Genomic DNA, 17,538 nt, shown 5'->3' with positions numbered 1-17,538 from the left:
GGAAAGCCAATGGATGCAGACAAATATGACAAGACCATTAATGCTTGTGCTCTAGATAAAGATATCAACAGTTTTGAACATGCTGATCTTACGGAAATAGGTCAAAGAGGGATTAAGTGGAGGGCAGAAGAAAAGGATGCAACTAACACGAGCTGTCTATAATGACGCCGATATCTATCTTCTTGATGACCCTTTCAGTGCTGTTGATGCACTTACAGCTTCTGTTTTGTTCAATGTGAGAAAAGCTTCCTCATTTCAGTATGAAACTGTGGTCTATGATACAATGTTTTATTTTCTTTTCAGTATAATAAAGTTAGCCTTCTATGATTGCAGGATTGTGTTATGACTGCTCTAGAGAAGAAAACTGTCATCCTGATAACTCATCAAGTGGAGTTTCTCTCAGAAGTTGATAGAATTCTGGTAAACATGAAGTCAGATTTACGTTTATATATTCTTCATCCATTGATATGTTTTCTGGTTTGGCAAAAGTAAGGTTTGTTTTTTTCCCTAGGTTATTGATGGTGGACAAATTATTCAATCAGGGAGCTATAAAGAGCTATTAATGGCTGGGACAGCATTTGAGCAACTTGTGAATGCTCATAGATATTCCATAACAGCGTCGGGTTCTCGGAACGGAGAAGGTCGAGGAGAATCTCAAAGGATAGCTCCTAAAATGTCTAATGTATCTTATCCAACTAAACAAAACCGTGAGGGGTAGATCACGGTGAAGGGTCCACCTGGAGGACAATTCACACAAGATGATGAAACGGAGATTGGAAATGTTGGATGGAGGCAGTTCATGGACTATGTTTCGACCTCAAAAGGATCTGTTTATCTATCCTTATGCATGTTTACTCAGTTGATATTTGTCAGGCTGTTTCGACCTACTGGCTGGCATTGGCTATTCAAATTCCTAACATGACCAACAGCATGTTGATAGGAGTTTACACGGGAATTGCTACACTTAGTGCTGTTTTTGTGTATTTTAGATCCCATTATGCTGCTCATCTAGGACTAAAAGCTTCTAAAGCCTTCTTCTCTGGTCTCACCAATGCCATCTTCAAAGCTGCAATGCTTTTCTTTGATTCAACTCCTGTTGGGAGGATTCTTACACGAGTAAGATCGATTATCGATTAGCAAGGAATTAGTACCCTTCGATTCTTTTCCCAAGATACTTTCTCTTATATAAAATCTAGCAGGTTTCATCAGATATGAGTGTTCTTGATTTCAACATACATATCGGGATAGAATTTGCGGCAGCCGGTGCAACTGAAGTCATGGCAACAATTGGATTGAGATCAGATTCGATTCTTATTGAGCCATCATTAATTTCAACAATTTACTTTCAATCTTTATTGTTTTATTTTCTCTTGATTTAATTTTATTTTCATTTACTAAGTCTCCATTTTCTTCTTATTACAGTTCTTGGATCGAGATCATTATAAATTGACATTGGAAATTTCTAAAGTCCCTGTGGATCGATCATTTTTTCGCTCTACTACATTCTTAGCTTATTTAAGAAAAAGACTTTATTTATTTGACAATTACGACGCTTGTCAATATGATACAATTATCTCTTAATATAGTCTCCCTTTATTTCACATAGAGCCAATTGGTTCATAGAGCTTACATTCCTACATATTATTCCACTAAGAACGGTTCATGGAAGACTTGGAAAATTCTGATGTGAATTTCTCCTGCAACTTGACCAATATTCAGCTACTAGCTTCGAAAAGGATGACTTTGTTGCCATAAGGTTTGATGGCTCATCATATTCCAGCAATTCACCTGCAGATATTATAATCAATCAACAACCAATATTTGAATTAATTTGACTGGTTCTAAGTTAGGAACAAGGGAAAGGGTTGCAGATGCTGGAATTCAGATCACGAATTTGCCGAACCAACAGAGTGAAACCGAGTTAAAAAATAATACATGTTGCAATAATGTGAAAATGATCTGTATCATTTGATTGACATTAGAAGTAGAAGTAGGAACTGAAGGCTTTACCATTGGAGAGGACCATGACCATATTGCTGTCGATAACAGTTGGAACTCTATGAGCCACTGTTACCGCCGTGCAATTTGAGAACTCTTCTGTGATGATTCTTTGCAAAATGGAATCAGTTGCAGAGTCTATAGAAGCAGTGGCTTCGTCGAGCACCAGTATACGGTTTCGTTTCAAGAGAACTCTTCCGAGGCAAAAGAGTTGTCTCTGCCCCACACTCCAATTCTCACCTTCACCACTCACTGTCAATGCAACAACGGGCATACATAACTATCATTTTCGATCGAGTTAACAGAGAAAGGTAATCTATCACAAGACATTTAAGTAAAGAGTCACTAATTTCAACTCACCAGATGAATCTAGCTTGTTTTCCAGGCCACTGATTATTGTTTTAAGTTGACACCTCTCCAAAGCCTGCCACAAGAATATCAGCGTAAATTCGAAAGGCTCGTTGTTGGCAATCCTTTGATTTTCATATTAATATTTGGTTTGTTCACCTTCCATATTTCATCATCTGAATAGAGGCCTAAGGGATCTAAATTAGTTCGAATGCTGCCTCTAAATAGAGTTGGCTCTTGAGGAATGATGCTAAGCTTCATTCTCAAATCCTTCAATCCCATAGAGCATATATCAAGTCCATCTATAAGAATTTTCCCACTTGCAGGCTCTACTAGGCGAAATAAGGAACTTATTAGCGTAGTTTTTCCACTTCCGGTCCGTCCAACGACTCCTACTCTGTTTCCTTCATGGAAAGTGCAAGTAATTCCTTTGAGAACTAATTGAGCATTTGAACGATATCTTATCTAAATAAAGCATTGAAACGAATAACATGGATTAGTCGTATGAAACCATGCAAGACATAGATTTGGTTAAAAGAAAATAAGTTCATCACAGGCTTTCAGAACCCTTTAACCATTTTCCGGATTAGTTTCCTTAATTTACCTTCAGTTCTTGGAACTCAATCCTACCCTTAGGGGGCCAAGAAGATGTGGTCTATTATCTTCTATAATTGCCGGTGGTTCTTCAGGTATGTGCATGAACTGTTTAATCCGTTCAACTGAAATCACGTAGTTCGATAAGCTGCAATACCAACGAGACACTAAAATTTGCATGCTGTTCAGCGATAACGCATAAGAGAGAGACAGTCCAACAAGTCCTGCGGATCAATATTTTCGAGATTAATTGCCTTGAACGTTATGTACTTTTTCATGAAGATTGTTCAGCAGTCAATACAAATTATATTACCGGGTGTGACTTGGTTTTTCGGAAGAAGCAGAAGGAAAAATGCAGCAGTGAATAAAGTAAGATTTTGAAGTGTTTCAATCCTTAGAACTAGCCATTCCATGGCTGCGTTAGAAAGAAATAAAAGTGTGGCATCTGTGTCAACAAGCTTCAGGTAATTTGTGAAGAATCTATCTACCATGTTAAAAGCTCTTATTGTGACCACTCCGTGTGATGTCTCAGCTGCATGATTCATAATAGGAGCCTTAGTTGTCCCATTAATCCTCATGAGTTCCCTTGCAGAAGACACGTAATAACCCTGCAGTTTGATGAACAAAGATGTTACTCTTTAACATTGGATGCAAAAGAGATTTCTGCAAATCAAGTGAAAAGAAAATGCATCCACCTGAATGTACTTTAGTGCAACCATAGCAAGAATGGCGACGATGAGAACTTGCCATGTAATAAAGGCCATGATTCCGATTGTTGCCACGACTTCAGTTGCGCCGCATACCACACAAGCTAAAGCATTTGGTATGTCGAAATCTAGAATACTCACATCTGATGAAGCCTGCAAGCGTTTATAAAAAACGAAATTTAGTATCATGGAAAAATAATCAAAGGGTAGATGGATAATCGATCTTACTCGGGTCAGAATCCTCCCAACCGGAGTCGAATCAAAAAATAGCATTGGAGCTTTGAAGATGGAATTGGTGAGACCAGAGAAGAAGGCTTTAGAAGCTTTTAATCCAAGATGAATAGCATAATGGGACTTAAGAAACACGAAAACAGAACTAAATGTGGCAATTCCAATGTAAACTCCTATCAACATGGTGTTGGTCATGTTAGGAATTCGAAAAGAAAATGCCAGCCAGAAGGTCGAAGCAGCCTGAAGAATGACAAAGGTAGACTGGATCAATATGATTAAAGATAGAGAAACAAATCCTTTTGAGATCAAAACATAATCCATGAATGGCTTCCATCCAACATCACCGATCTCCGTTTCTTCATCTTGTGTTAATTGTATTCCAGGCGGACCCTTCACCGCAATCTCCTCTTTACTGTTCTGTTTAGTTGGAGAATATACATCAGACATCTCTGGAGCTATCTCTTGGGATTTTCCTTGACCTTCACCGTTCCAAGAACCCAAAGCTGTTATGGAATCTCTATGAGCATTCACAAGTTGCTTAAATTCTGTCCCCGCCATTAATAGCTCCTCATAGCTTCCTGATTGAGTAATTTGTCCACCATTCATAACCTATGCAGAAAAAACCAAATCTTCCTTTTTGACAAACCGGAAAATCACATCAATAGATGAAGAATATATAAACGTAAATCTGACTTTGTATTTACCAATATTTTATCAACTTTTGAGAGAAACTCCACTTGATGAGTCACCAAAATGACAGTTTTCTTCTCTAGAGCTTTCATAAGGCAATCCTGAAATCGTAAAAGTTAACTTGATTATGCTGAGAAGACAAGTAACCATTTTATCAAATGAAGAAGCTTTCTCACGTTGAACAAAACAGAAGCTGTGTGTGCATCAACAGCACTAAAAGGATCATCAAGGAGATAGATATCGGCATCATTATAGATGGCTCGAGCGAGTTGAATCCTTTGCTTCTGCCCTCCACTCATGTTAATCCCTCTCTCACCTATTTCTGTACGATCACCATGGTCGAATCTATTGATATCTTCCACCAGAGCACAAGCTTTAATGGACTTCTCATATTTATCAGCATCCATTGGCTTTCCATAGAGTATGTTGTCACGAAGTGTCCCACTCTGGATCCAAGAAACTTGAGAAACATAGGCAATTGATCCGAACGTGTGAACCTATCAACAAAAGTTGAGGGAAAAATAATTAAATCAGTGATAAAAAGACATGCTTTTTATATGTACTACTTGTTGTGAAACTCACAGCTCCGGAAAGTTTCGGTATCTCTCCCAGTATTGCATACAAGATTGAGGATTTTCCGGTCCCAACTGGTCCGCAAACAGCTATCTTCTGCCCTCTTTTTATTTCGAACTCCAAATTTCTAAGCGTTGGACTTTCTATTTCAGGAACCCAACTGAAATTGGCTGCTTCTACGGTTACACTTTTATCAGAATTCTGCAGGGGAAATCTCCTTACTTCATCATTCCTGAGTTCATCTTCAAGCAGAAAAGTATTGATTCTATCGAACGAAACTTTGACTTGTATAAGAATAGAAAGTGCCTCGGGTAACATTCTAACAGGTTCTGCCATGCTTCTTAGAGTTGCAAGAACTGTGAAAATGATTCCGGCATTCAATGGGGCACTTCCAAATAGAACACATCCCAAAAAAACAACTGAAGAAACAATGGTTGGAGTGGTCCAATACAAGACAGAGCCATAAGGCCTCAAAAACTGTTGTTTAGCAAGCCATTTGAGCTCGTTGCTGCGTAGGGATTCGATCAAGCCCTTGAATTTCTCCTCCCAGGATTGCAACTTGATGATCTTCATGCTGTTTAAGATCTCAGAAATGGCTCTCAATCTCTCATCTTGGGAGATCATAAATTTAGATTGGCATTTTTGTATGATCTTTGCGAATGGCACATTAAGGAACCCACAAACGGCAAGAGGGGCTATACCGGGTATAGCACCTAATCCAACAACAAAGAAAAGCACTCCAATAGACATGAGAAGCTGCAATACAGAACACCAAGACGTATGAAACCACCATGGAAACTCCCCCATTCTACAGGAATCTACAGCTATGTAATTCACAATCTCCCCGGTCGAATGTCTCTGCCTTCCTAAACTCGAAAGCTTCAGCTGCTTCTGATAGACTGCCACCATTAATGCCGATCTCATCCTCATTCCAGACCTCCTCGAAGCAAAAAACCAATACCTCTGCGACAATGACTCAACAATCTTGGCAACAATGAGGCATCCTAGTAAAACAAGACCGTCCTGCAGGTTTCTCTTTTCCCGGTTTGAATAATTCACAAAAGCATAGAGAAGTAAAGGAAGGGCTACAACTGCAATTGTCCTAAGGACTGCACAAATTGCTATCAATATATTTTCCTTAAAGTAGACTTTTGTTATGGTCCTAAGAACAAAGTTTCTCCTATCATTTGAGCTTTTGTCTCTTATAAGCGACTCCCACGCATTAGAAAACTTTTGGTAGGCCAAATTGGATTCATCTTATGTACTAATAGAAGGGATGTCTTGAAGAGTTAAGGGTCTCAAATAACCCCGGGAAAGCAAAGGGTTAATCCAAGAAAATGACAATTTTCTGAAGAAACTGGCGTCATCAAGTTCCACCGGGTTTCTTCCCTCTAATTGAGGCTCTGATTGACTCATTTTTCCTAGCCAAATAAATGAAGTTTCTAAAGGTTCCAAACAGCAGCAAGAAGTTCATGGGCCATGGAGAAATGTCGAATATGAAGAACCGAAACTAATAATGCAGATGACACCTACCTTCACCTGTTGTGATGTATGAAAAAGCCATGAACATGATAATGAAATCCAAATCAATCCTTGAGAAAGTGGGCAGAAAAAAACACTAAGATATTATATTTTTAGTTCCACCATTAGTCATCAACTACACTACTTTTAATAACAACAGCCAAACATTTCGTATTATGTACTAAAATTTATTAGTCATTATCACTACACATGTTGTCTTCGTATGAAGTTCGTTATTTATGAGTGAATAATCGTTCCATTAATAGCAAGAGCCAAACATTTCGAATCCAAATGATAAAATATTCATTTCCAGGGTTGAAGCCGTATGAGAACCAATACTGGTTTAGGGCTATGAATTATGAAAACTTTCTTTTCATATTATATACGAATGCATAAAAGATTCAGAACATGGAACAGAGCTCTTACAGAGAACAGTGAAACATGGCAAACCATTTTTTTATCTCAAAGAAGATTACAAAAATGATTGCAATATAAAAACCTCTGCAGACAAAGAGAAAAAGGTGGGCTTTTTGTTTTGTCTTTATGTTGAAATCAATTTGAGTTATAATATTGTCATCATGTACCCTGCCAAAAGATCAGAAAACAACTTTCAAAATTTTAAATAATTGACTGAAGATGAGCTTCATTATTAAATAATCACAGACAATGACAATTGTTTTCTATATTGGTCTTCTAAGATCAAGCACTGTATCCTACATAGGCAAAAGATTTCGATCACTAAAAAGAGTCACTAAATGGCTTGACTATAGAACCATTAAAAAAGGGAAAAGAAAATATATTTGTTATCAAACAGAAAGATTGATAGAACTTTTAGTTAAATTATAATCCCTTGTAATAATACATCATCATTTGGATATAAAATTCAATGCATGTTTACGGAATAATAGTAGGTTTTTAATCTAAACAGGGGAAAGCATGGGGGTTTGCATGAAATTTGACCATTTAAATTAAAGAGAAAATAATCTCAGTGACCAAAAATCTTAGATAATATACGATTTTGACCAACTTTTTTTGGATTTGCGAAAATGACCAACAAAATCGCAATGCGATCTCTAATTCGCATTGCGATCTCCACTATCGCAAATTCACGTTGCATTTCGCATTGCGATAGTTGAAAATCGCGTTGCGTTTTTCCATTTCGCGTTGCGATAGTTGGAGATCGCGTTGCGATTTTCCATTTCGCGTTGCGATAGTTGAAATCGCAACGCGATCTCCATCATCACAAATTCACGTTGCATTTCGCGTTGCGATAGTTGAAAATCACGTTGTGATTTTCCATTTCGCGTTGCGATAGTTGAAAATCGCGTTGTGATTTTCCATTTCGCGTTGCGATAGTCTACAGTTGTCGTTGCGATTTTCCAAATTCGTTGAAAAAAAGATTTTGTTTCTTACGAAATTTCTCTAAAAATATAGTATACGCGCGGACGTGTCGAAGACACGTATTACCATTACCATTACCATTACCATTACCATTACCATTACCATTACCATTACCACGACCACGACCACGACCACGACCACGACCACGACCACGACCACGACCACGACCCGACCCGACCCGGGACGGACGGCGGCGGTGCGCGAGAGTCCCCCTTGTTCTCTATCACTAGACAAGGAAGTGGGAAAGCCAAGCCTTAAATACCATTCCCAATAGTGTTTCCAATACAATGTGGGATTGTGCATTATCAACACTTGTTTCCAATACAATGTGATTATTCAGGAAACAATTAACAATCATGCACCTTAAAACAACTGAATCAACAACCAATTACATTAGTATTATACGATTAAATATGTCATAATTAAAAGTCAATCTACAATCAATCGCGATTATTGTAATTTTAAGCAAAACATTCAAAAATAATATCACTATTTAAGGCTCAATCCCACATAGTATTGGGAACAAGTGTTGGTAATGCTCAAATCCCACATAGTATTGGAAACACTATTGGGAATGGTATTTAAGGCTTGGCTTTCCTACTTCCTTGTTGAGTGATAGAGAACAAGGGGGACTCTCGCGCGCCGCCGCCGTCGTGGTCGTGGTCGTGGTCGTGGTAATACGTGTCTTCGACACGTCCGCGCGGATACTATCTTTTTAGAGAAAATTCTTAAGAAACAAAATCTTTTTTTTTAACTATCACAACGAATTTGGAAAATCGCAACGACAACTGTAGACTATCGCAACGCGAAATGGAAAATCGTAACGCGAATTTCAACTATCGCAACGCGAAATGGAAAATCGCAACGCGACTGTAGACTATCGCAACGCGAATTGCGATTTTCAACTATCGCAACGCGAAATGCAACGCGAAATGGAAAATCGCAACGCGATTTTCAACTATCGCAACGCGAAATGCAACTCAAATTTGCGATAGTGGAGATCGCAATGCGAATTAGAGATCGCATTGCGATTTTGTTGGTCATTTTCGCAAATCCAAAAAAAGTTGGTCAAAATCGTATATTATCTGTGATTTTTGGTCACTGAGGTTATTTTCTCTAAATTAAAACATAAGTATAGGGGCTTTCATGTAATTTAGCCATGTATATTAAAACACAAGTTTAAAATATAACCAGGAAAAATATGGGGGTTTGCATGCAAATTGATCATACGAATTAAAACAGAAATAAGGGGGTTTGTATATAATTTTACCATTCAAATTGAAACACAAACAAGCGATTGGGGTTTACGGGTAGTTATGCCGTACGATGGCATAATTTGAGGATATGAAAAGTCGTGATAAAAAATGTTTAAAAAATTAACATTTTTTGTTGAACGTAACATAAAATGTTAATTTTTTTTAACAATTCTGATTGTCAACTGAAAAATGTACAGAGAATGAACTAAATAAATCACCTATCAATATACTTTAAGGAAAATATATTTATAGCAATTTGTGCAGTTCTTAGGACAATTTCAGTATTGCCATTATAGTTTGCAATCTGAATACATTAACTGAGCAGTATTGCCGTTAGTGTTGTTTTCGTCAATGCAAATCTTGGAGATAAGGTGGAGTAAACCGTGCTCAAACTCATCCCCATCGCTCCATTTGCAAACTTGAGCCTTCATTAGGCTCCTGTTTTTGCAAATCAAGTCCTAAACAGGGAAATCTTTCCTTGGCAACATACGGTCTCCATCTCCGAGCTTCAAACTCAGGCAGAAATCACCGACCCCATCACCCATGTAGATTATTGTTTTCTACTCCTCCATGGCTGACAAACAAGCTTGGATCCTTTCGATCACAATACCCTATTCACAAAGAACCAAAACATAGTCAATGAGGACATTTAAGGGTACCTTGCACAGTTAAGGGTACCTTGCACATGTTTGGAGGACAGGGATGATGACAACCATGAGGATGTTTGTTGAATTCTTGTAGAGGGAAGATCCTTAACCTGCATTCTTCGTCCACAAAACTCGGGTTCGTATTGATCTCTGAAAAGCATTCCCTCAAGCCATGATGCTTTAAGATGTGTCGATGAAGAACACGTTGGCGTCACTAAAAATCTTCTAATCACATCTGAAAAATATAAAGCCATCAAGTTTTTTCTTTCTTCTAACGATAAAACCAGCAAGTGAGGAACACACACACACACATATATACTTACCCTAAAGCGTGAGCAGATTTAATGGCTCGGATGATTCGAGGATGAATTGGAGTTTTTTTCAAAACAACTACAATGTCTTCGATCGTGGTTCCTTGTGAATGAAGTTTTTTCATCACTATATCCTGCAACATATATTTGTGAACAACAACCGTGATTAAACCCTAGTTCTTGCATTTGGAAAAGAAAGAAAAAAAATAAGACCCGATTACCATGACAAAGGCATTGTGGGGAGGAGCTGATTGAACAAGTGAGTAGCACCAACTCGTCCACCATCCAGTAGTCGCTATCACAATCAATTATTGTCTCATCAAAATCCATAATCACAACTATATTTGAAGCAGCCATTTAGATTAGAAGAAATATATGGAAGGGAGGTTGTTTGATTGAGGTTTGCGACATGAAGCAATGTGCTTTTGCTTAGAGTTTAGAAACGAACAGTTATTTAGAGGGAAAGAACAGTTACGATTTTTTAATTTCAAAGAGAATTCATAATCATACTTAGATTAGGATATTTGGATTGATTTTTTATTATTTATTTAATTCTTATTCAGTACGGATTGAGTTTTTATTATTTATTTAATTCTTGCTTAAATTTGTCAAAATAAATATTTGAGTTAATAACATACTTGAATGATGACTCATCCTTAAACATGTTATATAATTTTAAATTTAAACTTCATACATGATTTTAAAAAAAATTAAAACTCAATTAGAGTTCAATCGTACTTCAAATCCTGTGGAGTCGAACAATGTTATGCAGTTTGGTGAAACTTTGCAGTCATATATTTTCTGATTATTTGGGAACACACTTCAGTTTTTTCTTCAAAAGCAAAATGAAAATCCCATATGATCAATTCTTGTAATAGATGAGCATCAGCATCGACACGGCCAACACTTGACTCTACTGTGGAACCGGCAGAGCTTGAGGCAAGACATTTGTCGATGCCGATATTGTCTGCATCTTGCAATCAACGACGGCAGATGCCAATTGTGAATATTTGTCTTCATCTTCTTCAACAGCAACCGTGTTGATTATTCCCAGCAAAACTTTCTCCAGTTCTTCACCATCGCTCCATTCATGGATCTCAGCTTTGATCAACACCGGATTCCTGCAAATTAAATCCCACACCGGAAAATTCTTCCTTGGCATCATGTAGTCTGTCTCTCCAAGCTTTAAGCTCGGGCAGTAATCCCCGCTTCCATCTCCAAGGTATATAATTCTCTTCTTCCCTTCTAATAAAGCTTGAATCCTCTCAATCACCATCCCCTGTTCATCATTTTTCAACCATATATGTCAAATTCATGGGTTTTGTTTATGTTCTCTATGACGAATCATTTAAATTAAGTGGGGGTGTTTCCACTCGTAGTTCAATTGGTTTACAAATATGTTATTTTAAAGATGGTTGATAGTAATATTTAGATTGGGATGGTTATAGATGATTTTTTTTTTAATTTCAAAGATGATATGTATATTACATACAATAAATTAAGATTCAAATAATTTAAAGGCAAAATTTTTTGTGTTGGTTAGCAAATTCAAATCCAATTAGTGATGAACAAAACTGATACCTTGCACATATTTGGAGGACAGAGGCTGCATCCATGGGAGCTCTTGGTGAAATCATGGTGAGGGAAGATCCTTAGCTTCTCTTCATCGTCGACAAAGCTAGGGTTGGTGTTGATCTCCAAGAAACATTCCCTCAATCCTAGGTGTTCAAGAATTGTGTCGATGAAGAACGTGTTTGCATCACTAACAACCCGGAGTTCACACCTGAAAAGAATTTTCCGATCACCATTCTAAGTTCTACACGTCTCCAAATGACGTTTTTTCTAGTTAAGAAAAAAGTACCCTAAAGCATAAGCTGATTTAATGGCGGGGACGATCCAGGGATGAATCGGTGTTCGTTTAAGAACCTCAACAATGTCGGCAATGGTCTTCCCTTCCGCATGAATCTCCTCCATCATCTTGTCCTGCAAATTTATCCCACATAAACACCAACATGTCTGAACATCCAAGTTTTTGTCTAAAATCAGGGTTTTACCATGAGAGAATTCCAGGGCATGGTGGGAAGAAGCTGGTTGAACAACTCGGTGAAACCCAACTCGTCCACGACCCAGTTATCGCTGTCACAATCGATGATGGTTTTGTCGAAATCGAAAATCACAACAATGTCGGCCATTTTCCGTCTGAAGAGAGATGGAACCAAACCGAATAGAACGCGAGAAACAAGGTCGGGAAATAAGGAAATAAATATACGCTGCACAAAATATGGGAGAAAGCTCAAGAAGTGTCTCAAATGTTTCTCGGTACACATACTCACGTAACGGAGGATGGGTTTTTATATACATTTTTAAATAACAATAATAAAAAAGGGTATTTGCATGTGAAAGGATAAAAGAACAAACGGTTCAACAAACACTTTGGTTGGTTTGTATTTTAGTTTATACTTAGATGAATATTACGTGAAGGAGTTTTTATTAGAAATGAGAATCACATGCGTTATTTTTTAATATTAATAATACTGGTTAGTTTTTTTCAATAAAGACAAAAATTAAAATATAAGATGAGTTTATAATAAAATAAGAGTAAATTAATTATATTAATAGCACATAAAATAATTTATTCTTAATGTATATACAACTATTGGATATTAAATTTGATATATTTTAATAATTTTTTAATTAATTTAGGATAAGTACATTGTCTAAAGATAATTTTTAACCATTTGACATTGAATTCATATATTTTAAAAATTGTATGTAAAATTTAATATATAAACCTATTTTTAATACACGATGTAATTATAAACTAAAATATTTTTGGATAATTATTAATCTAGTTTAATGAAATTATTTAAAAATAAAGTAATCTAAGATGTTCATTGTATAAACTAATTAAATAGGATTACCATTAGATTTTTAATACTTAAACATTTTAAATTACATACCATTGAATTAAGAAATAAAAAGTTAAATTAATTAAATCTTTTATAGAATCCATTAATTGTATTAAAATATAAAATATTCAAATTACAATGAAGGTTTGTAACCACAATTGTAAACTAAACCTATAATAAGAATATTTTCTTAAACAAAAGAAACTAGCTACTTAAGGACCAAAAAGTTAAAAATCTAACCAAATAAACTCGAACAAGAGATAAATACGAACCACAAAAGGGAATAAAACTATTGAAATACTATTGACATACCGCAAATCAGAATGTTATCATAATAACAAAAAACAAAGATACACTATAATAAAGTAAAGGGAAAGTAATGAATACCGAAGGTCAGCAACTAGTACAAGATTCGTGTCGCAGTCGATCATTAAGATGAAGAAGAAAAGAGATTATATGCGACTATGACAAAAGAGAGAAAAAGATAATAAATCTTAATTTTTAATTAATTAAAAATCTAGATTCTCTAAATTTGTCCCATATATTTCAAATAATACTGAAAAAAATTACTCAATGTTTTCAAAAAGTTGATGATCAAATTTTTACAATAAAACGAGATAAAAATGGAGACAGAATGTACGAACAATAAAATGGAATTAGATTTGATGATATCAACTGGACCTCACCTCATTGTTACCCCTAACGGATCAAATGGTTAAATCTGGCATATTTGAGGGTTAGCTTTAGGGTTTATGGAGAATAAAAAGCGAATTGAATGAGAATATTCTGGCTAGGTTTCAGGAATAAGAACCATATAAACTTTGACAATCCTAATGTCAATCTCCCCGGAGTTCAAAGCTTCCTTCACGAACCGATGAAGGGGTACCTCTTATGCTTGAACATATTCTTGTAAAAATCAACATGGTTTATTATGGATTGTTTGTCAATGCACAGTTTCCTCTATGATCAGACCAGTAATTCTATTCCGCCTTCGTTGATTTTTGTGGTAAGATGAAAGAAACGTGGTTCCTCTCCCCCTTAATCGTCCATCAAGTCTAGACTTTTTTAACCAAGGATTTCGTCCTAATTAAGCACTGTTGAAGCTCTTCGTTCAAACAATCCTCCATCTCTTGAAGGCGCCTCGAGTGAATATATTTTGGAGATTTTTGAATGCCTTTTATACGATTTTGTAGAGTTCTTTTATTTTTGAAGATGTCATCGAAAGCTGTTTCCTTCCAGATTTTCACATCTTTTTCAGTTTCTGTAACACCGTCCATAATAGTTTTTTTCTTCTCCCAAGCATTATGAAAGACAGTGTTAAAGCCCGGGTGGGTGAGCCACATAACTTCAAATCTGAACGGTCTTTTGTCTTTCTCCATAGGAAGGTTAACATTGGTGTTTACCATGATGAGGTTATGATTCGAATGGAATCTGGGGAGATTGGTCGTTTGGAGATTAGGGAACAGTTCCATAAAATCAGTATTGTGAAGGACTCCATCAAGCCGTTCCTGTAAGACCACTTGGCCATGGGCACATCTCGTCCAGGTGAATTTGATTTCAAACCAGCCCGCGTCGAGCAGATTACATCTATCCCATCTCTCCCTAAATTGAATAGTCTGATCAATACAGTCCGAGTTGCTTCCTTCTCTTTCATCAAGAGAGGCGGTCTCATTAAGGTCACCCATAATAACAATCCAAGATTTTTCCACCGTGTCAGAGTAGTAACCCAACTCCTCCCAAAATTCATTTTTTTTTTGTCCCCGTGGGGTTGAATGTAGGCGAAAGTAGTTAACCATAATTTGTCATCCTTCTGAACTTCGTAATGTGCTGCTTGGTCCGTATTATGGATGATCTTGATTTTTACTTGGATAGAATTCCACAACATTAACAAGCCACCACGCATACCCTGGGCAGGGACTTCAAAGGAATTTTCGAAATTCAATTTCTTTTGAAGAGTGGTTCCTGTTCCCGTAGTAGCTTTGGTTTCAAGAAAGGTTAAAATTTCAGGCCTCTCATTTCTAAAGAGTTCTTTGTAGTTTCTAATGAAATCACTATTCCCCACACCTCTGCAATTCCATGAAATCATCTTCATTGGGTATCCACACTTGGTTTACAGCTAAGGGCGTATTGATTTCCATATCATTCTGCATTTGAACAGTTGTTTGATTTATAATCCTGTGGTTTATTTCCTGCGTTGGATTCTGGTTTTTTATGTTTACTTCATCGGTTGCACTTTTTCCTACTTGGCCGCTGTCCATTTCGTTTATCTGGTTTTCCATTTCAACAATTTCCACTTCATTGAAGGTATTCTTGGCTTCTGTCATAGCAGTGTTTGCGATTTTGTTTCCAATCGGATTCTCACGGTAAATCTGTAAGTTTTTCGTTTGTTCACTATTGCTAGCTCCCTGAGTGTTGTTATATTTGTTGTTGGATATCTTCTTTTTCCCTCTATCCTTATTATAGTTTCTGGCCGTTTGCGTCCTGTTTTCCTTTTTTTCCTTTTGAGCTGTTTGTTGTGGGTGATTTTCCCTTCTCAGGTTCAGTTCACTCGTCTCAGCTGCATTGGAAGCTTCATTTCCTGCTGCATCCTCTAATAATTTGAATCTATTTCCATCTTGGTTTTCTTTAGAGGTGGCATTCTGAGATTTATTATTTGCTCTTGACATTCTTTGTTTTCTTTGAACCAGCATCCAAGATCCATAATTGTTCTCTTTAGAACATTCATTCACCTCTTTTTGTTCTTCATAGTTGTTTTCTTCCTGGGCTTCTTGCTGTTCTTGCGTGCTTTTTGACTCTTTATCTGTGCTTTTTTGTGTAATTTCCATATATTTTAAAGGACATTGAACCGTTTTGTGACCCACCATACCACAGTGAAAGCATATCGAGTGAAGTCCCTCGTACTCTATATTGAATATCATATTACTGACTCTTATCTTCGAAAGAAGTGGTTTGTTTAGATCAATTTCAAAGCATATTCGGGCAAACCTTCATCTCGTGGTCCAGGCTGTTCTGTAGTCCACCTTTAGAGGCATACCCACCAGTTTCCCAATGTTCACAAGGATGCTTTCCTCAAAATATTCAACAGGGAGACCCGGGATATGATCCATTTTCCGCAAAGGAATTTGGCTTCCACTTTTGAACCGTTAGGTAATGATCCATTATCTTCCAGGGTCCTTCTGTCAGCACTTCCACACTGTCATTTGGACTTTGGAATTTTATCGCGTAAAATCCATTTCCCAGGTCGATGCAGTCAATATTACTCTCAAGCTTCCACATAAAAGTGATTCTGTTGGTCGAAACTTTGCAAGCAATGTTTTTTCCTAAAAGTTTGATAATCAAGGCTTTTCTCCATGGCTTTCTAATTTTTTTTTCTTTCATATCTTGATTGATCTTGATTGTAGGGATCCCATCTTCATCTATTTCATCCTCCTCATCGGAGTCGAGTTCTTCTTCCTCAATCCTTGCTGCGCTATTCAACATTCCTGTGAAGATTGGTGAGTCAGCCACTGTATCTTTCCAGGATTTTTCCCACGTTCTCTTCCCTTATTGCTGATCGAATGTGACTGGCGGGGACCTCACCTGCATGGCGTTTCAGAATCAAGAGCACGAAAGTTTCTTGGAACTAATCTTGGATAACAGCCCGTAATAAAGTTTTGAATAAGTATAATTTGAAAAATAACTTAATTTTAATTGGAACAAGTTTTACTTTTTTGAAATATAGTTCAACATAATATTTTAAAATGAAATTAACTTAATATCACAAATACATCTTTACCTATCTCATTTAGTGACAGAGTTGCATCTATGTGAATGTCTATTTGAAATTCGAATTTATCCTTAATACTATCTTTTTTTATTGTGTTTATTCACCCTAAAGTTTTATTCATATACACCCCACGCATAAAATTTATATTGTTATATATATATCTACTCACCCTTAAAATACTTTTAGATCCATCACTAATCTTATTAAACGTTGCGCAGATATCGATTTTTTTATTATCAAGTTATATTAAATAAATAATAAAAAAGTCAAAAATCAAGACAACCAATGAATGTAAAAACATTTTTAATATTTATATCAATTAATATCTAAACTTTTTTTTATTTGTATTTTTCTACTTTGAGCATGCAATCTCCATCAAACCTCCCAAGTACTAATTGGATTTTTTTCTTTAAAAAAATCATTGATCATTTATACATATAAAATTAAACACTTTGATCCATTCACCAAATAAAATCACCCAATCAAAGAGTTAAAACAGAAAATCACAGCTTGTGACTTGATCATAATATAAAATGGCCACGGTATTGTGATTAAGATAATATTTTTGGATAAAATTATTTATAAA

The 17,538-nt window shown here is 36.4% G+C and overlaps 2 protein-coding genes and 2 pseudogenes across 2 annotated transcripts; all 4 read right to left on the bottom strand.

The window, feature by feature from the left end:
* Nucleotides 1–1,660: 1,660 nt before the first annotated feature.
* On the bottom strand, nucleotides 1,661–7,115 carry LOC120210234 (annotated as a pseudogene).
* A 2,494-nt stretch (nucleotides 7,116–9,609) lies between these two features.
* Nucleotides 9,610–10,715, bottom strand: LOC120210233 (annotated as a pseudogene).
* A 475-nt stretch (nucleotides 10,716–11,190) lies between these two features.
* On the bottom strand, nucleotides 11,191–12,535 carry LOC120210249 (inorganic pyrophosphatase 1-like). Its single transcript, XM_039209015.1, has 4 exons — nucleotides 12,332–12,535; nucleotides 12,139–12,260; nucleotides 11,859–12,060; nucleotides 11,191–11,556 (listed from the first exon to the last, which is right to left on the bottom strand). The coding sequence occupies exons 1-4, from the start codon at nucleotides 12,467–12,469 to the stop codon at nucleotides 11,191–11,193; spliced, it is 828 nt and encodes a 275-aa protein (XP_039064946.1). The 5' UTR covers nucleotides 12,470–12,535.
* Nucleotides 12,536–14,241: 1,706 nt separating this feature from the next.
* LOC120210232 lies at nucleotides 14,242–14,871 on the bottom strand. Its single transcript, XM_039208998.1, has one exon. It carries the CDS (start codon nucleotides 14,869–14,871, stop codon nucleotides 14,242–14,244), a length of 630 nt encoding a protein of 209 aa, XP_039064929.1.
* Nucleotides 14,872–17,538: the final 2,667 nt, after the last annotated feature.

This window comes from Hibiscus syriacus, unplaced genomic scaffold, assembly GCF_006381635.1.
Source record: "Hibiscus syriacus cultivar Baekdansim isolate YM2019G1 unplaced genomic scaffold, ASM638163v2 tig00109921_pilon, whole genome shotgun sequence".
NCBI lineage: Eukaryota > Viridiplantae > Streptophyta > Magnoliopsida > Malvales > Malvaceae > Hibiscus > Hibiscus syriacus.
This window is presented reverse-complemented; position numbering and strand designations above follow the sequence as displayed.

Excerpts from the sequence above, each read along its gene's own strand:
- LOC120210249 (XM_039209015.1), bottom strand. The coding sequence starts at position 12,469 with ATGGCCGACATTGTTGTGATTTTCGATTTCGACAAAACCATCATCGAT. Across the intron at positions 12,061-12,138 it reads AAATCAGCTTATGCTTTAGG|GTGTGAACTCCGGGTTGTTA; the intron begins GTACTTTTTTCT and ends AATTCTTTTCAG. Across the intron at positions 11,557-11,858 it reads GTCCTCCAAATATGTGCAAG|GGGATGGTGATTGAGAGGAT; the intron begins GTATCAGTTTTG and ends AATGATGAACAG.
- LOC120210232 (XM_039208998.1), bottom strand. The coding sequence starts at position 14,871 with ATGGGTGACCTTAATGAGACCGCCTCTCTTGATGAAAGAGAAGGAAGC.